The 22525-nt window shown below is 47.2% G+C and overlaps 2 protein-coding genes across 2 annotated transcripts; both read right to left on the bottom strand.

The window, feature by feature from the left end:
- Positions 1–86: 86 nt before the first annotated feature.
- On the bottom strand, positions 87–17232 carry LOC137159982 (olfactory receptor 52N4-like). Its single transcript, XM_067558444.1, has 2 exons — positions 16938–17232; positions 87–1069 (listed from the first exon to the last, which is right to left on the bottom strand). The coding sequence occupies exons 1-2, from the start codon at positions 17230–17232 to the stop codon at positions 87–89; spliced, it is 1278 nt and encodes a 425-aa protein (XP_067414545.1).
- Positions 17233–18473: 1241 nt separating this feature from the next.
- Positions 18474–21891, bottom strand: LOC137159981 (olfactory receptor 52P1-like). Its single transcript, XM_067558443.1, has 2 exons — positions 21814–21891; positions 18474–19456 (listed from the first exon to the last, which is right to left on the bottom strand). Exon 2 carries the CDS (start codon positions 19410–19412, stop codon positions 18474–18476), a length of 939 nt encoding a protein of 312 aa, XP_067414544.1. The 5' UTR covers positions 19413–19456; positions 21814–21891.
- Between the last annotated feature and the right edge of the window lie 634 nt (positions 21892–22525).

Below are 22525 nucleotides of genomic sequence, written 5' to 3'. Positions count from 1 at the left end.
AATTGGGGCAGAGCACCCTTGATAAACAAGGAGACATCCTTTTACCCCTCCTGTCACACAGGTTTAAAGTCAGTAGCCCCAGGCGATCACATTCTGCAGATGTTTTTTCCCACTTTGTCACGAAGCTCTTTGGTTTTGACCCCATATATGATAGGGTTGAGCATGGGGGGCACAAGGAGATAGAGGTTGCCCAAGAGGACATGAACGTGGGCAGCGATGCCCTGACCAAACCTGAGTGTCAGTTCAGAGAAGAGGCCAGTAGTACAAGATATCGCCATCACACAGATGTGGGCTGTGCAAGTGTTGAGGGCTTTTCGGTTGGCTTTCTTGGAGGAGATACTGAGGACAGCCCTGATGATGAGCCCGTAGGACAGGACAATGAGTGTCTGGTCTAACCCGCAGAATGCTAATGATATCACAAAGCTGTACGTCTGGTTGATTCTGGTGTCCCCACACGAGATCTTCAGCATGGTGATGTGCTGGCAGTACGTGTTTGGGATAACGCGGTTGGCGCAGAATGGCAGCCTCCGCAAGAGCAGGAGCCAAGGTAGAACCAACAGAACAGCTCGTATCAAACCTACTAGCCCCAGTTTAGCGATTTGTGCATTGGTGAGGATGGTGGCATATCTCAGAGGGTCACATATGGCGACGTAGCGATCGAAGGCCATTAGAACAAGCATGGCTGAGTACATAAAAGTAAACATGTTAAGGAAGAAATTCTGGGTGAGGCAGCCATTGAAAGTGATCTCTTTGAAACCGAACCAAAATATGCACAGTGCCTTTGGCACGACAGAGGTAGACATGCCAATGTCTGTGAGTGCCAACATGCAGAGCAGCAGGAACATGGGCTTGTGCAGGGTCCGCTCTTTGGCGACAACAAACAGGACCATGAAATTTCCCAACAGGCTCATGATGTAGAACGTAGAGAAAGGGATGGAAATCCAGATGTGGGCAGCTTCCAGCCCCGGGATGCCATCTAGGATGAATGTTGACGGGTCAGAGGAGGTGAGGTTGAAAGCCAACATGAGATGGGTGAAGCACCGATCAGGATCTGAAATGCTCAGGGTGCCTGTGACGGGAGAGAAGCCAAACGAGGGAGGTTAGGCACTTGATAACGAATAGCACGGTAAATATTTTATAGTTAGTAAAAATATAAAAAGGCAGGTGAGCAGTGAGATGGTGACATTTGTAGATGACAACAAATTATTTCGGCCATAGTCCAGTCCAGAGATGTCCTGAGAGGGAGCTAACAAAGCCAGTGAAGATGGTGGACGATGGTGTTTGATTCAATCAGTGCAATGTATATGCTCATTGGAGGGAAAAACATGAACTCCTCAAACACCTTATAAGGTTCTAATTTAACTGTATGAACTCAGCACAAAGACCCTAGTGTCATGGTACACAGCTCTGTGAAACCCAGCTCAAATAGCCAACACAGACAAAAACTAAGCAAAACTTTGAGAGACAGGAGGAGTGGGATGGGGCATACGCTGAAAGTAGAATGCCATGAGATCAATCAGTCAATGTTTCATCCTCCTCCGGACATCTCTGTGTAGTGCTGAGCACCCTTCTCAAACAGGATATTGGTGAATTAAAGTGGTTCAGAGAAGCGCAACAAGAAAGATCAAGGGTCTGGAGAAACTCTCCTAGGGAAAGAGATTGAAAAGACTGTGATCGTTACCTTAGAAAAGAGAGAAATAAGAGGGGATTTTGAAAAGAGTCTATAAAATACTGACAGGTAGAGAGTATATGAAGAATCTGTTCTCCTCGTCTCATAACATAAGGTCAAGAGGACATTCAATTCAACTGAAACATGGCAAATTCAAATCTCATTAAAAAAGAATGCTTTCTTCACGCAGTGCATAATTAGAAAGAGAAAGTCACTGCCACAAAATTAAGTTGAGGCCGGAAGCTGAGAAAGAATCAGAAACGTTTAGGACCTTTACATGGAGAGTAAGAAAGTTCCGTTATAATAGGTACAGCTAAATAAATATATTGGAAAGCCTGTACACCCGCATGTTTCAAGGCACAAGCCAATCTCTGGCTGCTAGATGTTAAAGTGACACCCTCAGGAAGGTCAAGTTATCCCCCCAACACCTTCTTCAGCAGCCCCTGGAGTTGTTGCTGTCAGAGAGAGGACACTAGACTGGATGGACTATAGGTCTGATCCACAATGCAATTCCTCTGTTAGAAATGAGCCATGTTTTCCCTATGGAAACAGAAATATCATGCCAGGCTGGGGTTTTGTGCTCCATTACTTTCCTTGTTTCTATCGGTGAGACATATCTCTGGGAGAGTTGGGTGCCTTCATGAAAGTAACCAGTACAGTGGTTTTGTTATTCTGCCTTGTTAACTGACAGGGGTAACCAGAGACACCCATCAGCAAACCAGCTACTTACCCTTCTCATAGACACATGGACTCTAAGGTCAGAAGGGACCAATATGATCATCTAGTCTGACCTCCTGCACTACACAGGCCACAGAGCCTCACTCTTGTAATAGACTCTGACCTATGACTGAGATACTAAAGTCCTCAAATCAGACACTAAAGAAAGAATTCTCTGTAATAACTCAGAACCCACCCATATAACATCCCTTCACGGGCTATTGGCATATCTACCGAGAGCAGTCAAAGATCAGCCAATTGCCAAACTAGGCTGTCCCATCATACTATCCCCTCCATACATTTATCAAGTTCAGATTTGAAGCCAGCAAGGTTTTTTGCCCTCATTGCTCCCCTTGGAAGGCTATTCCAGAACTTTACTCCTCTGATCTTTATAAACATGAGTCTCATTTCAAGTCTAAACTTCCTGATGACCACTGTATATCCATTAATTTTTGTGTCTGTGACCCTTCCGTGCCTAGGGGAGCCACCTGAAAATGTCAAGGTCAGGGCAGGCTGCAAAAGGAGAGCAGATTCTCCCAGCACTGGTGGGTAACACTGAAGTCAGACTTCCCAACCAGCCACAAACTGTGCTTCTGATTCTCCACACTGGTTATCAAGAAGCCAGCACAAAAAGACACACAGCCCCTTTACTGCATTTCAGTCTCCGGCTCCCAATCAGCCACTATGTCCAGTAAAGAGACCAGTTATTTAAACTCTATACTCTTTACCAAAAAGGTTCCCTCTAACCCCAAAGGGTCAGCCACAGTACCAGATCAATATGAGTTTGGACCTTACCCAAAATACCACGTTGCCAGCCAATCCCATAGTAAATAAAACTAAAAGTTTATTATAAAAAGAAAGAAACAAACTAAAAGATAAATGTGAAAGGATTAAAGCAATCATATACATACAAATGATTTGAAAGTCCATCAATATCAGCTTTCTAGATGAATTCTGGAGTTTGCAGCCTTGTATAATCCCTCTGATGTATATCCAGTACCTGGATGGGCCTCAGTCCTTTGTTTCACAGCTTCAGTTGCAGGTGAGTTGATCCAGAGGTAGATAGGTGGCTGAAGACTGAACAGGATTAAAGACAAAATGGATCCCAGGCATCTGCCTTTTATGTCCTCTGGCCCTTGCCATGCTGCTTGTGGAATTTCATAGGAACCAAAATGGAGTCCAGAGTCACATGAGGAAGTCCTGGTGAATCATCAGGTCTATCCCTGGCATCTGCCCGTGTCCCTTGCACATGTGAAACTCTTAATGGGCCATTAAGCAGGCTATTGTTCTGCAGCCATCCTGTCTGGGGTGTGACCCAGACAGCACAATTTGAACTACAGATATATCTAATATATCCATAACTTCCATTACACATATACCACATGGACATAAACATCATCATCATCTTACTTAGCACTTTCAAGCCTTTCTAACAGTACCTGACATGGCATATCTCACATGAATTATTATGATTTTGACATACTGATGTCAAACAATATACTAAATGCCCCTCCTAATCCAGCCAGCGTGACACCCCCAACGCGAGACTGGTGTAGAAGGGAGTAATTAGAGCTCCTGAATACACCTCAAGGGCTCTCCTTATCCAGCCCGCATGACACCCCCCACGGAAAATTGATGCAGAAAGGGGTGTCCCTAGACACTGCTGAATGCATCACAGGAACTTTCCGTTTTCAGTTTTTAACAAGTTTCAAGGGTTTTACAATGTATGATGCACATGGTACATTCTTACAATTCTTGGCATTATCAACAAACTAATTATGAGACTTAACATTGGCATAAATATTAACAGCAAAATCATGGTTAGTTTAAACAGGCTTTTTCTTTGTAAGGTTCACTATGGAGGTAACAATGTTGTTCCATCGTTTACACACATTTGTAGGGGTTCAGTTAGCTGAACAGTGGGTTCTTGGTGTGGAATTTATGCTCCTCTTGTGAGATCTTGTAAATCCGCTCTAAACTGTGCCACATGCTCCCCCACTGGTTGTTCTGTCATCTCTACATTACCCGCCCAGGAATCACAAATCAGATACAGGGGTCCCCTGACCTGCTTTCCATAAAGCAGCTCAAAAGGAGCAAACCCTGTAGACTCTTGGGGTACACTCCTCTACGCATACAGCAAATAAGAGAACACGACATCCAAGTCATTCTCGCATCTGTCCACATACATCTTTAACATAGCCTTCAATGTCCCATCAACTCTCTCTACCAAACCATTGGTCTCTGGGTGATAAGGGGCAGCTTTTAGATGACTTACTCCACACATCTCCCATAGCTGCTTAAATACAACTGACAGAAAATTGGCACCACGGTCTGACAAGATTTCCTTGGGAAAACCCACTCTGCTAAAAATAGTAAACAGAGCTGTGGCCACTGTCTCAGCCTCAACATCAGATAAAGCCACAGCCTCAGTGTACCTGATGGTGAAATCCACCCACACCAGAATATACTTCTTCCCATTTCTGGAAGGTTTAGGGAGTGGCCCCCCAATATTCACAGACACTCTGGCAAACACCTCCCCAATGATGGGCAAAGGTTGCAGGGGCACCTTCTTAGGATGCTTCAACCTCTTGCACTTCTGACACAAATCACAGCTTCTGCAATAACTCCTCACTGTGTCAGACAGGTGAGGCCAATGAAAGTTTTGCTTCAGTCTGTCACAAATGTTTTCTATGTCCAGCTGTCTTGCAAAGGGATCACCATGAGCCAACTGTAACAACTCACTTCTATATCACTCAGGCACTATAAGTTGCTGGCATTTTCTATTGTGAAGCTGCATTTTCGCTGTAGGGGATTCTCTGTATAGCAAGCCCTCATGCATGAAAAACCGGCCTGCTCTGTCTTCTGCTGGGGCTAGGCTTTGGGCCTCCACTCTGGCCCCCTCTAAAAAAACATCCTCTTGTTGAGCCCTAACAAACTACTTCTGAATTTCACTCAAATTCAGAGACGTCCCAGGCACATTCAACCCACTCTCAGCTGGCAACACCCGAGAGTCCTCCTCCACGCTAACAGCTATGGGTAGATCTTTCTCCCCCTGTCAGGCAGGTACCTTGCACCACCACCACACACACTAGCTAGTTCAGTAGTTTCCAAATTTTTAACTGTTATCCATTTCAAGTCTGGCCTTGGTTTTAAAGAGACATCAACCATTCTCACTAGCATCTCACAAACAGGGTTCTGATGTTCTTCCATTGCCAATCTGTGACTCCACATAGCATCAAATGTACCTGAGTCCACTAAGAGACTACACAACATACCCAAAGCATTCAGGGGTGAGAGTTTGTCTGCCACCTCCTGTTTTCCCAAGAGATCAACTTCACATCTGTCCTGCTGTGTAGCTTCCGCTGCCCAATCTTCCCTCTGAAACTGAGACACTCTCTGTTCATTTACAGAGTTAGCAGCCTGCAAACAGTGATGTTTCAACCTCATTGTCTCCCCACTGTACCGATCAAGCACAGCCACTTGGTTACAGGGCTGTTTACGCTTCCTAATAATTTCCACTCCATCTGGAACCTTTTCCAAGGTATCCAAACTGGACCTTTCTACACCAAAGTCAGTGAATCCATCCACATTTGAAAAACTTTGACAGTTAGAAATTGAACCAAGTCTCTCAACATATAAACTGTTGCTTGCTACAGGCAGTGATTCATCCTGAACTAACTTAATCAATTCACTTTCACACCCTTCCATTGCAGAAAATTGCTTGCAAAAGCCATCAAGAGGTTTTACTCCTTCAGGAGCAGTTTTAGGCAACAATCCATTTTCCACAGATATGTCCTTTCCCTCCTCAGCTAGAGGTTGCTCTAAAGAAACATTTTCCTGAGCCCTAACAGACTCTTCTGGGTTTCAGTTAAGTCCAGATCCAACTCCGAGACAACTGGCACATCCTCAATCAGCACGAGCTGAGGGGTACACTCTGCTCTTTAGACAGAAGTTTGGAGACAAACTCTCCCTCAGCAGATAAGCTGCTATCCGTCACATCCTGTCTGGGGTGTGACCTAGACAGCACAATTTGAAATACAGATATCTCAAATATATCCATAACTTCCATTACACATATATCATATGAACATAAACATCAGCATCTTACTTAGCACTTTATAGCCTTTCTAACAGTACCCAACATGGCATATCTCACATGAATTATTATGATTTTGACATACTGATGTCAAACAATATACTAAATGCCCCCCCCAATCCAGCCAGCGTGACACCCCCAAAGTGAGACTGGTGTAGAAGGGAGTAATCAGAGCTCCTGAATACACCTCGGGGGGGCCCATTATCCAGCCAGCGTGACACCCCACCTGGAAAATTAATGCAGAAAGAGGTGTCCCTAGACACTGATGAATGCATCACAGGAACGTTCCCTTTTCAGTTCTTAACATGTTTCAAGGGTTTTACAAAGTATGAGGCACATGGTACATTCTTACAATTCTTGGCATTCTTGGAAGTTATTTTAACTCTTTCTTTAGCACTGGTGGAACTGCAGTTGGAAAATTTCTCCAGTTCTGGTGTGCACAATTAAAGATGCATGTTGATACAAAGAGATGGTTAAGGGGTGACTTGATAACAGTCTACAGGTACCCAGATAGGGAACTAATATTGAATAATGGGCTTTTCAGGCTAGCCTAGAAGGGTCTAACACATCCAGTGTCTGGAAGTTGAAGTTAGACAAATTCTCACTATAAATGATGTCTACACTTTTTAAACAGAGAGAGTAATTAACCAGTGGAGCACTTTACCAAGGTCATGGCAGATTCTCCATCACTGAGAATTTCTAAACGAAGGTTGGATGTTTCTCTATAAGCTCTGCTCTAGGAATTCCTTGGGGGCAGGTCTCTGGCCTGTGCGATACAGGAGGTCAGACTAAATGATCACAGTGGTGCCTTTTGGCCTGGGCCTCTGTGAACACGTCCCTGCAGCACATACAGGAGTCAGCTGGAGGCATTTACCCTGCAAGCTGGTGCCTGGCTTTACTGAAGGCATTTTTTAAATTCATGACAATGCTGAGTTTAGCCAAAAGGGGAAAAAAATCTCATGTGACTTTGGAGCCTTGAAAGCGATACTCTACGTGAGCGTTTCACACCACTGAAACAACTTGGGAGACATTGAATGTATGAATTCTTCAGATGAGAAAAATACTGATGCGACTGCATAAAATGAGGAATGTATGTACAACTGTCCCCATTAATGGCTAGCAGAGCTGGCTAACAAATGATCCCAGAGTCCCGGGTTTAGGCTCTGTGTCCTAGTGGCTCACTGTGTCAGCCAGCGGCCAGGTGCTCTGTACAAGGCAGCTTTATTTACCTAGGCACTGACATGACTCAGAATTGCCAGCTCTCATTATATACTGTGCATACCTCTCAGCTTGCTGGTTGTTCCTGTGAACCGCCCATCCTCTGTCCCAAAAACAACTAGTGCTGCCCACCTGTCCCTGTTCACCCCTCTTCTCAGCCCCACAACTCCCAGCGCTGCCCCACAGTGATCCCACACACCCAGGACCAACACCAGGTGCCGGACACAGCACACAGTGACAGCTCGTACAAGTATCTACACAACTTTGGTTAAATTCTGGGTCTGGCTGCACCGGGGAAAGGGGGGATGGAGGTGGAGCAGTCTGCAGAGCCTGTCTGGGGGTGAAGGAAACCCCAGCAGCAGCTCAGTGTGTGCAGGGAAGAGGAGAGAGACAGACGCGAGGGGAGGGGAGAGAGAACATGCAGACTAAAAGGAGCCAGTGCGAGTAACTTCCTCAAAACGACACAAAGCTTTAGCGAATTCCTGCCAGTCAGAAACCCAGACACAACTTCCTGATGTTGCTTTTGCATGTTGGCAATTGCTGAAGTTGCCACAAGCCTGTTGTGGGATTGGTCACAGGAGGAGGGATGGGCGGATGGGGAAAGTGTCAGAGACAACCTACTACAGTGTGTCCACTTTACGCTTCAGTCTGAGACACCCCCCTGCCCCTGCCTAGTTACAGCTCTTTGGTGTGTGACTTAGGCAGGATGTCCATTCCCTATTTCTCCCTTTTTCAGGACTCTGCACCATTGCTATCTAAATACTGCACATCCTGCACCAAACACACACAGTGTGAGTTCCTGGGTCTCGCGCAGTCAGATTTCCAACACTGTCTAGTTTCTTCTAAACCGGAAACATGCTTTTATTTTTTCTGCATTTTGATCCTTCCCATTCTCTATAGAACCGGAGACGCAGGGGAACAGAGAGAGCAGCCGCCCACCCCTTCAAAAATTGTTACCCTATTTGTTTTGAACCTTTAAGCTGTTTATGATTTCAGCTACTCTCTTGTCAGTTCTTCCCTGATCCAGATGAGCTCACTCATCCTTAGGTGCCGCAGGACAACCACGGCTCATGGCCAGTGAGAATCAGGCCATATATTTAAGTCCCTAAATGTGGATTTGGGTTGAAATCCTGACCTTGGTGAGAGTTTTGCCATTGATCTCAATTGGACCAAGATTTCACCCTTAGTGTGGAACTTTAGGCTCCCTGCTGTGAAGATCCTGGCTTCAGGTCCTGCAACAGCGAGAGCTATTCTGTTAGGGTGCTGAAAGAGTCTGAAGGAAGATCCCCAGTTTATGTGGCTTCTTGAGACCCGGCATGAAAGATGGGGATTTCAGAACACAGGGGCCCTGATTTTGCTCTCAGTGATGCCAGTGTCAATCTGGAGTGAGCCACTGAAGGCAGAAGGTGAGAGCAGAATTTGGTAAGTCTGTAAAAACCCTGTGTGACCCATTCGTGTTTTGAAATCTCTGCTATCACACGTAGCCACTACAGAGTCTTTGGCCACATGTCTTAACAAGGCAGTAAAGTTGCTGAATTGGGAAACTAGGGCGAACGAGAGAACAAACCACAGAGACCAAAAAAAAGAAGATACTGAGAAAGCTAGAAGGACACAGAAAGAGACAAGGAAATGATCTTTAAAAAAAATATTTGTCTAAACTATTTACAATCAATCTTTAGTTCCAGTTTTAAATCCCTTGGCATTTCTGATAATACTAAAAAGTTCAAGTGTCCGTGCTAGAGAATTCCTGCCCAGATGGTTCTTGACTTGAATCTTTACCGAGCCCTTAGCAGTAACGTTATTGAAGAAACAGGCAACTCACCGAAATCCCACGCAACAGAGAGAGGAAATCTCCTTACTGCAACCTGAAAACCAGTGTACGAATCTCACGTCTGATACTCACGTTGTTTGTCAGGGACCTTTATGATTCCTCTGCACAGTCCCTGAGGATTCTCAGGTTGGCCAGGACTCCTGGGCATTTCCCTTAGCTCCACAAGCAGCAGGAAGAGCCAAAAATAGATGCTGGATAATTTCAGTCTAAGAGCCTTCCCCTGGAGTGAAGAAATGATCCACTGATAAGAGAGGCTCAGATTGTCAGGGCAAACTGAGTCTTGCAGACATGATAAAGTGGTCCTGCACTGCTAAAACCCCAGAGAGAAAAGAAGAGCCTTAGATGTGCTCATTTATCTATCAGCATTTCTGTGCTGCTGCTCATTGTCATAGAATCTGAGCATCTGCTGCTACTTCCAGCTGATGACCCCTGTGCTGAATCATAGAATCATAGAGTTGGAAGTAACCTCAGGAGGTATCTGGTCCAACCCACTGCTCAAAGCAGGACTAACCTCAGCTAAATAATCCCAGCAAGGATTTTGTCAAGCCGCAACTTAAAAACCTCTAAAGATGGAGATTCCACCACCTCCCTAGGTAACCCATTCCAGTGTTTCACCACCCTCCTAGTGAAAAACTTTTTCCTAATGTACAACCTAGACCTCCCCCATTGCTACTTGAGAGCGTTGCTCCTTGTTCTGTCATCTGCCACCACTAGAACAGCCTAGCCCCATCCTCCCTGGACCCCCCTTTCAGCTAGTTAAAGGCTGCTATCAAATCCCCCCTCATTCTTCTCTTCTGCAGACTAAACAAGCCTAGTTCCCTCAGCCTCTCCTCATAAGTCATGTGATCCAGCCCCCTCATCATTTTTGTTGCCCTCCACTGGATTCTCTCCAACTTCTCCACATCCTTTTTGTAGTAGGGGACCCAAAACTGGACACAATACTCCAAATCCCTGAGACTGTAACGTCCACATGCAGTCTCTTGTGCATCCTTGTTTCAATCGTAGGATTTTCACACTGAGTAACAGTCCCTCCCATCAGATAGCCTCTTATAGAGGGCAATACAGATTGCCCCAGGTTACTCATAAATCCGTGCCATGGGGAAGCGCAACTTCCTGAGCCCCCTTCAGTGATCGGCACGTGCCCTGAAGCCTGTGGACTGACAGCTTTTGCCTCGATCCCAGTGAGAATAACTGCACAGACTGTCACTGGGACAGTGATGGTAGAGGCGAAGGGAGAGATTCACAGGCAACTTAGGTGCCCATTGTCCATCCACATTCAATGGGACTCTGCTGCCCATTGCGCTTGTGCCTTTGACAACTTCCCCCTGGGGTCTGGTGGATCATGCGCTGGTCTTGAACTCAGGAGACCTGGTCAATTCCTGGCTCGGGCACAGGCATCCTTTGTGACCCTGGATGTGTCATCTCGTAATCTACTCTGGGCCTCAGTTTCCCCTCTGTAACATAGTAAGAGCACTTCCCTGCCTCAGGGGGTTGTGAGGATAGCAAACCTTTAATTGTGGGGCACCCATCTGGGGACCAGCAGTGAGGAGGGCCACGAGGAACTTTATTTAGTCTACAGCTTTGAGAGCTTTCTTGTGTCATTATTATTGGCTTCTCAGCATTCGTGCTCTCATTTTCAACTGTCCATAAAGTATGGCTGTGGGGAATCACTTATCATCCAGCCCAGAAAAAAAAACAGTTCCTAACCTTTTGTAACTGTTGTCCTTCAAGATGTGTGGCTCATGTCCATTCCAATCTAGGTGTGCGTGGACCACACTCATCGCCAGCAGAATGTTTTTCCCCTAGTGGTATCCATCAAGTCTTTTTTATTCATCAAGGTTTTATCCATTAAGGTTTATTCCCTGGAGTCATGCTCTCATGGCGCTGGTATATCGGACCATGCCGAGCTTCCGACCACTCAGTTCCTTCTTGCCACCAGACTTCAATGGAGGAGTAGGCGGAGTTTTTTGGAATGGACATGAGCTACACAACTCGAAGGACAACAGTGACGAAAACTTAGGAACTGTTTTTTCTTCTTCGAATTCTTGCTCATGTCGATTCCAGTGTAGGTGAGTCCCAAGCCATTGTGCAGGAGGAGGAATCGGTGTTCTTTGGCTCGTAGGCTGCGGTACCACTTTGCCAAATATGGCATGTTCTCAGGCTTGCCGAGTGAGGGTGCAATGCGATGCAAAGGTGTGGATTGAAGACCAAGTTGCAGATGTCTTGGATCAGGACCTGTGCTGGTAATGCTCCTGATGAAGTCTGTGCCCTTGTCAAATGTGCTGTCAGGGTGGAAGCTGGTACCTTCGCCAGGTCGTTCCACTGTTGCCACAAACAGTTGAGTGGTCTTTCTAAATGGTTTTGTCTTTTTGATATAGAAGGCAAGAGCATGCCTGATGTCCAGAGAGTGAAATATCTCCTCTTGGCTCTTGGTATGTAGTTTTGGGTAAAAAACTGGAAGGAATATGCCCTGGTTCATGTAGAATTGTAAGATCAACTTTGGAAAGAAGGCTAGGTGAGGACGCAGCTGGATCTTGTCCTTGAAGATGATAGTGTGTGGGAGCTCGGAAGTGAGGGCCCTCATCTCCAAGACCCTTCTGGCCAGAATGATGGCTATCAGGAAGGTCACCTTCCAGGGGAAATAGAAATGAGAATACCTCACCAGGGGCTCAAATGGGGGCACCATGAGCCTTGATAGTACTAGAGTGAGATCCCAGGCTAGGAGCCACTGGCAGGATCCTGTCCAGGCCCTTGAGAAAATAGCTGGCAATTGAGTTGGTGAAGAGAGATCGGCAGTTTACCCACGGATAGAATACCAAAATAGCACCCAGGTGGCCTCTGATCAATGACACCAACAGTCCTTGTTACTTGAGGTGTAGTAAGTAGTCCAGGATAAATGTTACAGATAACTGCAGTGTCAAAACACCTTTATGCACAGGCTTGATCGAGAACCTCTTCCACTTTGCCAGGTATATCACTCTATTGGATGGTTTTCTACTCCCTAGAAGGAGCTCTCTAGTGGGTCCATAGCCTGTCAACTCTAAGGAGTTCAGCCACGGAGCTTCCAGGCCGTGAGATGTAGGGACTCCAGGTTCAGGTGATGCAGGCAACCGTGGTCCTGGGTAATCAGATCTGGAACCAGGGGCAGGCTGATTGGAGTCTCCATGGAAAGATCCGATGGGTGGTGAACCAATGTTTGACAAGGTTAGGCTGGGCCTATCAGGATCGTGCAAATTCCTTCCCTCCTGACCTTCAGCAGAACAATGTGTCTGAGTGGAATGGGCGGGAACACATAGAAAAGATGGTCCTTCCAAGGGAGAAGGAATACACCTGCAATGAGCCCAGGCTCTAGTTCAGAAAGGTGTAGAGCTGCAGACACCTCCTGCTGTGCCTTGTTGTGAACAAGCCTGTATGGGGAACTCCTCACCTTTAGAATATGTTCTTCACGATGTCTGGGTGAATGGACCATTCATGGTTGGAGAAAGATCTGCTGGGATGATCCAGTAGTTCTTTCTTTGTCCCCGGAAGACGAGAAGCTCAAGATGGATTGAGGTGGTCACACAGAATTCTCACTTGGGGAGGGCTTTCTGGCACAAGGGAGAGGAGCGTGCTCTACCCTGTCTGTTTATTTTGGAAGATTGCTGTTGTGTTGCCTGTAAGAACCAACACACATTTGCCCTCCTAGACCCTCTGTTTCCTCAGAAAAGCCACAATGACTTTTGGTAAATATGTGAGGAGTTGCAGTCACCTGTGCTTATTTATATACAGTGCACACAGTCAGTTCCCCAGTCCCTGCCCCAGGCACTCTAGGGGCTCAGAGATTCAAGGTTGCTCGCCCCTCTTGGCCATCAGGCAGACTGAATCGCAGGCCTCCCCGCCCTGCTTGGCCATACCTTCCCCCTCCTGGCTTCCTGAGCTGGCCTTTATACCCTCCCTGGCCAAGTAGCCAGCTGTTCCCCCTTTGCCTCCTTAATCAGGGATCTGGCTTTGCCTCTCCCTTTTCAGTTCTTGGCTTCACTGACCTGCACTGCCTCAGCTCAGCCCAGCCCACTGGGTTAGGGGCGACAGAGGCAGCCAAGGGGCTTACCACCCTCCACTCTGTCACAGGGCATTTGCACTTACTGGTTTAGAAATTGCTCATGACTAGGGATTCTGAAGTGAGACAGGGAGGGAGTGTGGGAAGGCGGGGAAAAACTGAACTGTAGGAAATATTCACTATAACCCCTGGATGCTCTTCAGCTGTACTACACCTAGTCAATTATTCCGCACTTTATAGCTGTACATTTTAATGTTCTTTCCTACATGTACGACCGTGCATTTGTTATTTTTGTTATTTCAAAAATCCTGAAAATGCCACTGAGTGTTGCACTAAAATGAGGAGACAGGTGCAGATTTCTCAGATTTCATGTGAATGAATTATCACTTACTGACTTCCAGTTAGTGAGGAAAATCCATTCTTGAGGCCAAGAGATTGGGTATTTCCCTAAACAGATAAATAATTAATAACAACACTATGTCCTTTCTCTAGCACCTGTGTTAAATACTTCAGAGGAGGACCTCAAGCCGTTGCCATGTACTAAATTGTACAATACGACCTATGCAGAGGGAGCAAGATTCCCTCCTGACCTCACCTGGCACTCAGTTTATGCCCTGAAGCATGAAGATAGTCAACCCTTCTCATCACATCCTACCTAAATTAACTACGGGTGTGCGTATTCATAGAAGTGTGTCATCCTTTTCTGGAATTACCTCAGAAGAAGCTCACACTCCGCCTACATAGACAGTTGGGACAGGATGTGCAGAAGACCTTGAAACCCCATATTCACTGCCTTTGCCTTTCCCACTTTATTCATATGCTTATTATTTACACTGGCAGCAGAAGCAGTTCTAGAAGCCAGCACAGCGCCTATGCCCTAAAATCATAGAATATTAGGCTTGGAAAGGACCTCAGGAGGGGATCTCAAGGGATCAAGAAGGGATCTCATCTACTCCAATCCCCTACTCAAAGCAGGACCAACCCCAAATAAATCATCCCAGCCAGGGCTTTGTCAAGTCACACTTTAAAAACCTCTCAGGATGGAGATTCCAGAACCTCCCTAGTGTAAGAGGGGATGGGCCTGCTGTTGTGGGGAACGTTCCTGGCTCACACACAACCCCGATGCAGTTGGCTAGCGACAGGATCTGAGTCCTTGCCCCGATTCCCTTTACCCAGTGGTCGGCCCCTGGCCCGGCCCCACACACGGCGTCTGTGGGGTGTGAGGGACGCTCACAGTCTGGGTCACACGTCGCAGGCCCTGCCCAGGCCTGGCTATGGGGCAGGGATGCCGTGGGTCGCACACGGGCTCTGGGGAAGCCACACGCCCCAGGCGCTAGGGGGCAGGGCCCTTCTCCCAGCATCAGCCCCTCCGTTGGGGTCACGACCCCTGAGTCCGGCCTGCACGGCCTCTGGGCTGGGGGTGTCTCCCTGCGTCGGGCCCTGCCCAGGGTCCCCCCAAGTCACTGCCCAGCTGCTCACTGACGCACCCGGCCCAGACAGCCCCAGCCCCAGCCCCAGCCCCAGCCCCGGCCCGGCCCGGCCCCGCTCTCTGCCCAGCTCCTGGGCCTCTCCTCTGCCCCCAGCCCGGCTGCTCTGCCTCAGCTCGGCCCGGCTCGGCCCAGGCCAGGCAGCTGCAGCTCACACGGAGGACGGGACCCCTGCCCTCCTGGCTCCTCATTGGCCTGCCGCCCTGTCAGTCAGGCTGGCCTGAGATGGCCTCTCTGCATTGGCCTGGGGCTGTGTCTGTCCCGGGCCCTGCTCCCTCCGGAGATGGCGCCACACAGATCGGCTCCGTCTCAGGGAGGGGCTGTCAGACTAAGTAATTCATTCCAGTGCTTCACCACCCTCCTAGTGAAAAACTTTTTCCTAATGTCTATCCCAGACCTCCCCCACTGCAACTTGAGACCGTTGCTCCTTGTTCTGTCATCTGCCACCACCGAGAACAGCCTAGCTCCATCCTCCCTGGAACCCCCTTTCAGGTAGTTAAAGGCTGCTATCAAATCCCCCCTCACTCTTCTCTTCTGCAGACTAAACAAGCCCAGTTCCCTCAGCCTCTTCTCATAAGTCCTGTGCTCCAGCCCCCTAATAATTTTTGTTGCCCTCCGCTGGACTCTCTCCAGCTTGTCCACACCTGTTCCATAGTGGGGGACCCAAAACTGGACACAATACTGCAAATGCGGCCTCACCATAGAATAGAGGGGAATTCCGAATAGAGGGGAATAATCACTTCTCTCCATCTGCTGGCAATGCTCGTACTAATGCAGCCCAATATGCCATTAGTCTTCTTGGCAATAAGGGCAAACTGCTGACTCATACCCAGCTACTTGTTCACTGTAACCCCCAGGTCCTTTTCTGCAGAACTGCTGCCTAGCCAGTCGGCCCTCAGTCTGTAGCTGTGCATGGGATTCTTCCGTCCTAAGTGAAGGAATTTGCACTTGTCGTTGTTGAAGTTCATCAGCTTTGGTTTGGCATAATCCTTCAATTTTTCGAGGTCACTTTGCATCCTATCCCTACCCTCCAGCGTATTTACCACTTCCCCAACTTTAGTGTCATTTGCGAACTTGCTGATGGTGCTGTTCACTTCTTAGGTCACTTCATCCAACACAAATCACATTCAGCAAAATAAATCAAACGCTAGAGGAACTTTTAAGTTTAGCCTGGCACACACCCACTCACTGCGTATCTCTGTCAGGGTGTTCAACACTGCAGTTGCACACAGTTGATAAACTGCTCTTTCTGACATGACACGTCTGCTCCACCTCTTGAGTAAATATGCACACTGCTGTTAAGGCATGCCGGGAATTGCAGTTCTGCTCAGGGCTCTACAGTCTCAGGCACACAGCCCTTCAGGAGACAAAAAACAAACAGACCCAGTGGTGCTTTCCCTCCCAGCACAGGATCTACAGCTACTCCTCAGCCTCCCCTGTCCTCTTCTCCTGCTCTAGATTTCACAGAATCTGCACAGGAGAGTCTCCCCAGCAATGCACTGAATGTCGGAAAAGGTCCAGTTGATGCTTACATGTTTAATGGCCATCAGAGACAGCCCATCTACTGGGGTAGAGTCCAGTGAGGTCTCTCCCTTTGGAGCGTTCAGGGTTGTGCCCTCCCTGACAGACCGAACTATACATCAGGAGATGTCTGGCAGAGACTCACAAGGGTGACAATGGCTCTGAGCAGGGCTATTTTAGTCGGCTCCTCTAATTGGAATCGCACCATGGTTTTTCCTTAAACACACACACATCCACGGGAGGAGTTCCGTGCTTCACAGGATGCTGCAGCTGTCCCTGCTATCTCCATAGGTGCAGCACGTCTCCTAGCACCTCTGCCCTTCTGTGTCTCCTCCAGCAGCATCTTGCTACTTTCTGCCCACTGGCATCCAACTTCTGGCAAGTTCGGCTATTGTTTTTCATCTTCTTTTTCCCTGACAGCGAACTGGCACCTGGTTTCAGCAGCCTCATGCCAGCCACCTGGTCATCCCCTTCCTGAGCAGTGCTGAATGCTATCACCTTGTCCACCAGTCTCAGGATGGCCTTCTTCAGAGGGCGGGAACAGTCCCCGGTGACTGCAGGGGCAGTGGTAGAATCCCTGCTCAATACAGCATCAAGCTCTTTGTAAAAGGGACAGGTCTTGGGAGTGACTCCAGACAGCATGTTGTGCTGCTCCATAACGCATCGGCAGGACTCCCTCATTTCCTGCCACTTTGCTGCTCGTCATGGTGGATCCCAGGTTTTGCATTGCTGTGGGTAGCTCTGTGCCTGTGGGAATGCCATAGCTGTTCCTGAAGATGCTTCTCTCTGGACAGCCCCAGGAAGTCCAGACCTAGGACCCTATGAAATGTGGTTTTTATTGTGGGTTTGAGGATCTATTATTTTCTAATTTCATTTTTTCCCATTTAAAGAAATTCCATAATAATGGGGTTTTTAATGAAAATGGTTTGATCCATTAACCTTTTCAGTAGCTTTACTATAAATGCATAAAAATGTTCAGAATTGGATTCCAATGGGAAACACTGATTTCACACAAAACTACCCCTGAGGCGAGACCCCAACCGGTCCCAACAATGACGGCTCTCACTCCATCTCCTCCGCAGGACGGGCAGGGCCCAGCCACTCATCTAGGTGCTCTGGGGGGGCTACCCTCAGGACCTGAGTGGGGGGACATCATGTGATGGGGGGGGCAAAGGAACTGGACAGCTAGGGTCTTTGCTGTGGACCTGGCCGGCACCCTTCTGAGTCTTGGCAGTCCAGGCATCCCGCCTTCCGTCCTTCATCCTCGCATCAGTGATTTTCTGTTCAATAGACTTTTTGTTTATTTTGAGCCCAGTCTCTGTGCAATGTGAGTCCTAAAATGAACTAATTGAGGGCAGTTTTCATGGCTTTGTGTGGGATGAAGCAGAGGGGAAATCTCCAAGTGTCTGCTAGATAAGAATTCAGAGATAGTGATTTGGGGAGACTCAGGACTGGAAGGGATTGTTGGGGCCTGCTGCATAGCAGATCTGGGGACCTTTTGATAGCAGAGATGGGCAAAAGAGTCAAAGATGGAGGGGAGTGAGAAGTGTTGAGAATCAACAACTGTACTGATGGCAAATAGGTCTGAGAGTATGTAAGAAATCATCAGCGATGGTGGTCTGGAAGTCACAGGAAGAACAAATGATAGGGAATGTGGGGCTGAGGGATGACAGGTGATTATAACAGAGAGCAGGTGATGGTCAGAGAGATGGAACTTAGAAATGGAGAGGGCAGTGCATGGCCATGTAGTCCTAAGACATCAGGTGTGAGGAACTTCTCAGACAATGAACTGCCACAAGACTGAGCTCAGCCAAATTGGGACAGAGCACCCTTAATTAACGAGGAGACATCCTTTCCAACTACTGTGATGAACATTTAAAATCCATGGCCCCAGGCGATCATATTCTGGAGGGGTATTTTACCACTTTGTCACGAAACTCTTTGGTTTTGACCCCATAAATGATAGGGTTGAGCATGGGGGGCACAAGGAGATAGAGGTTGGCCAAGAGGATGTGAACATGGGCAGGGATGTCATGACCGAACCTGTGTGTCAGGACGGAGAAGAGGACGGGAGTATAAGACATCAGCATCACACAGATGTGGGCTGTGCAGGTGTTGAGGGCTTTGCAGTGGGTTCTCTTGGAGGAGATCCTGAGGATGGCCCTGATGATTAGCCCGTAGGACAGGCCAATGAGTGTCAAGTCTAACCCGATGATCACAAATGCTATCACCAGACCATACATCCGGTTGACTATGGTATCCCCACATGACACCTTCATCACAGCGATAGGCTCGCAGTACGTGTGGGGGATAATGCGGTTGGCGCAGAATGGCAGCCTCCGCAGCAACAGCGGCACTGGCAGAATAAAGAGAACAGCTCGTATCAAACCCACTAGCCCTAGCTTAGTGATTCGTGCGTTGGTGAGGATGGTAGCGTATCTCAGAGGGTCACATATGGCGATGTAGCTATCGAAGGCCATTGTCACGATGATGGCTGATTGCGTAGCAGCAACTGTGTTAAGAAAAAACATCTGGGTGAGGCAGCCATCCATAGTGATGCCTTTGTAACCGAACCAAAATATGCACAGTGCCTTCGGCACAACGCAGGTAGACATGCCGATGTCTGTGAGTGCCAGCATGCAGAGCAGCAGGTACATGGGCTTGTGCAGGGGCTGCTCTTTGCTTACAACAAACAGAACCGTGAAATTTCCCAACAGGCTGACGATGTAGAACATAGAGAAAGGGATGGAAATCCAGATGTGGGCAGCTTCCAACCCCGGGATGCCGTTTAGGATGAACATTGGCGGGCTGGAGGAGGTAATGTTGAAAGTCGACATGGGGTGGTCAAGTCGCCGATCACACTCAGAAATGTTCAGATTGCTGTGAAGGGATTACACACATGATAACAAATAACACAGAAAATATTTTATAGTTCCAACAGTCTAGAAATGGGGGCGAGCAGTAAGTTGACTACATTATTCCCCTCTAGTAAGCACTGGTGAGGCAACATTTGAAGCACTGTGTCCAGTTTTGAGCCCCCCACTACAGGAAGGATGTGGAGAAATTTGAGACAATCCAGTGGAGAACAACAAAAATGATGTGGGGGCTGGGGCACATGACGTATGAGGAACAGATGAGGGAACTAAGCTTATTTAGTCTGCAGAAGAGATGAATGATGGGGGATTTCATAACAGTTGATTATTCCCCTCTTTTTGGCATTGGTGAAGCTGCATTTGGTGTATTGTGTCCAGTTTTGGGTCCCCCACTGCAAAAAGAATGTGGACAAGTTGGAGAGAGTCCAGCGGAGGACAACAAAAATGATTAGCGGGCTGGAGCACAAGACTTATGAGGAAAGGCTGATGGAACTAGGCTTGTTTAGTCTGCAAATTAGAAGAATGAGTGGGGATTTGATAGCAGCCTTCAACTACATGAAAGGCATTCGAGAGAGGATGAAGCTAGACTGTTCTCAATGATAGCAGATGAAATAATTAGGAGCAATGGTCTCAAGTTGCAGGTCTAGGTTGGAGATGATGAAAATCTTTTTCACTAGGAGGGTTGCGAAGCACTGCAATGGGTTACCTAGGGAGGTGATGGAATCTCCATCCCTTGAGGTTTTTAAGGCCTTTCTCCACAAAGCCCTGGCTGGGATGATTTAGTTGGGGTTGTTCTTTTTTTGAGTATGGGGTTGGATTAGATGACCTCCTGAGGTCCCTCCAAATCTAATATTCCACTATTTCCATATGACACCAAATTAGTTAGCCCATCATCCAGTCCAGAGTTGTTCTCAGAGGGAGCCTACCAAGCCTAGTGAACGAGGAGCATGATGGGAGGTGATGTTCTATGTAAATAAGTGAAACGTATACGCCTACTGGAGGAAATAACTTGAACTCCTCAAACGCCTGAGAAGGTTGCAATTTAACTGTATGAACTCAGGGACCTGATGTAATGGTTTACAGCTCTATGGAACCCTCCTCAAAGTACAAGTATTGACAAAAACTAAGCAAAACATTGGGACACAGAAGGGATGGGATGGGGAATAATACTGAAAATACAATGCCATGATGTCAATCAGTCAATGCTTCACCCTCCTCTGAACTCGTCTGTGCAGTACTGAGCACCCTTCTCAAACAGAATATTGCAGAACTAGAGGGGTTCAGGGAAAGGTAATGAGAAAGATCAAGGGTGCAGGGAAACTCTCCTAGGGAAGAGGTTGAAATAACTAGGATAGTTACCTTAGAAAGAAGAGAAAAAAGAGGGGATTTAAGAAGAGTCTGTAGAATACTGAGTGGTAGACAGTATATAAAGAATGTGTTCTCTCTGTCTCATAACACAAAGTCAAGAGGACATTCAATTAAATTGAAACATGGCAAAGCCAAAACTGATTACAAAATGAATGCTTTCTTCACTCAGTGCATAATTAGAGAGAGAAACTCATTGCCACAAGATGAATTTGAGGCCAAGAGCGAAGCAAGAATAGGAAAGGTTTAGGACATTTGCATGGATAGTAAGAATCTTCCTTTACAATACTTAAGGCTAAATAAATATCTTGGAGGGCAGAAGTCAATCTCTGGCTGCTGGGCATTAAGGTGATGATGGTCAGTTTATCCCCCCAGCACATTCTTCAGCTGCTCCTGTGCAGTGGCTGTCAGAGAGAGGACATTTGACTAGATGGACCATAGATTTGATCTACAATGCAATTCCTTTTTTGGAAATAAGCCAGTTCTCCCCATAGAAATACACATTATCATGCCAGGCTGGGACTTTGTGCTCTGTTACTTCCCTTGTTTCTTTTGGTGAGACATGTTCTTAAAGACATCTAGCTTTCTCTGAGACAAAAGAAGTACAGGGGTTTCGTTATTCTGCCTTGTTAACCGACAACCGTAAGCAGAGACAGCTGCCAGCTGCTTCCCCTTCTCAGGGTTGAATACTGATAATGTTTGCAAATGTCTAAAAAATTGGGGGATCATAAATAATGAATAGGATTCACAACAATCAAGACTTGTGGGTAAACTGGGTTGAAGCAAAGGATATGTGTTGTAAGAACAAAGAGGGTAGATAATACTTACATGTTGCGGGACTCTGTTGTGGGAAGCAGTGACTCAGAACAAGATTTGGGAGGCGTGAAGGGGTAATTAGCTAAACATGAGCTCCCTATGTGACCCTGTGGCCAAAAGAGTTAATGTGATCTTAGCATGATAAACAGGGGAATCTCAAGTAGAGGGAGAGAAGTTATTTTACCTCTTTCTTTGGCACTGGTGTAACTGCTGCTGGAATAATGTGTCCAGTTCGAGTGTCCAGAATTAAGGTTGGATGTTGATACACTGAAGAGGGGTAAGAGAAGATCCACAAGAACATTTAAGATTAGAAATCCTGCCTTACAGTGACAGACTCAAAGAGCTCAATCTATTTAGTGAAAGAGAGGTGGTTAAGGGGTGACTTAATAACAGTCTACAAGTTCCCACAGAAGGAACAAATATTGAAGAATGAGGTTTTCAGGCTAGAAAGTTTAGAAAGGAAGTTGAAGTTAGACAAAAAATGCTGACTATAAATGATGTGTAAACCTTTTAAACAGAGAGAGTAATTAACCACTGGAGCAATTCACCAAGGCTCATGGCTGATTCTCCATCACTGCCAGCTCTCGTTATACACTGTGCACACTTCTCAGCTTCTCGTTGTTGCTGTGCAGCGGCCACCGAAGCCCCACCCGGTGTGTGTGTGGGAGGACCAAGAGCAGCAGCACAGGTGCCTTGGCATCTCCTACTAGCGGTGTGACATTCTTCACCAGAGAGAAAGGGACCAGGTGGGATGGGGACACCTCACCCCTACAGAGGAAGGGCTGTGGGGAGCTTGGGATGGCTCGGAGGCTGTGGGGGCCACGGGAAACTAGGAAACCTGGAGAAGATGCTGGTGCCCAGTGTAGTGTTGGAATCGGGGCAGCCTGGGATGGGGA

The sequence above is a fragment of the Emydura macquarii genome, unplaced genomic scaffold (genome assembly GCF_026122565.2).
Source record: "Emydura macquarii macquarii isolate MOO-44397 ecotype Brisbane River unplaced genomic scaffold, CSIRO-AGI_Emac_v2 contig_2065, whole genome shotgun sequence".
NCBI lineage: Eukaryota > Metazoa > Chordata > Testudines > Chelidae > Emydura > Emydura macquarii.
This window is presented reverse-complemented; position numbering and strand designations above follow the sequence as displayed.

Bases quoted from the DNA above. Each gene is read 5' to 3' on its own strand.
- LOC137159981 (XM_067558443.1), bottom strand. From the start codon at position 19,412: ATGTCGACTTTCAACATTACCTCCTCCAGCCCGCCAATGTTCATCCTA.
- LOC137159982 (XM_067558444.1), bottom strand. From the start codon at position 17,232: ATGGAGCAGCACAACATGCTGTCTGGAGTCACTCCCAAGACCTGTCCC. The intron at 1,070-16,937 runs GTGGGCAGAAAG...CTCCCGTCACAG, and splicing joins TTGCCAGAAGTTGGATGCCA to GCACCCTGAGCATTTCAGAT.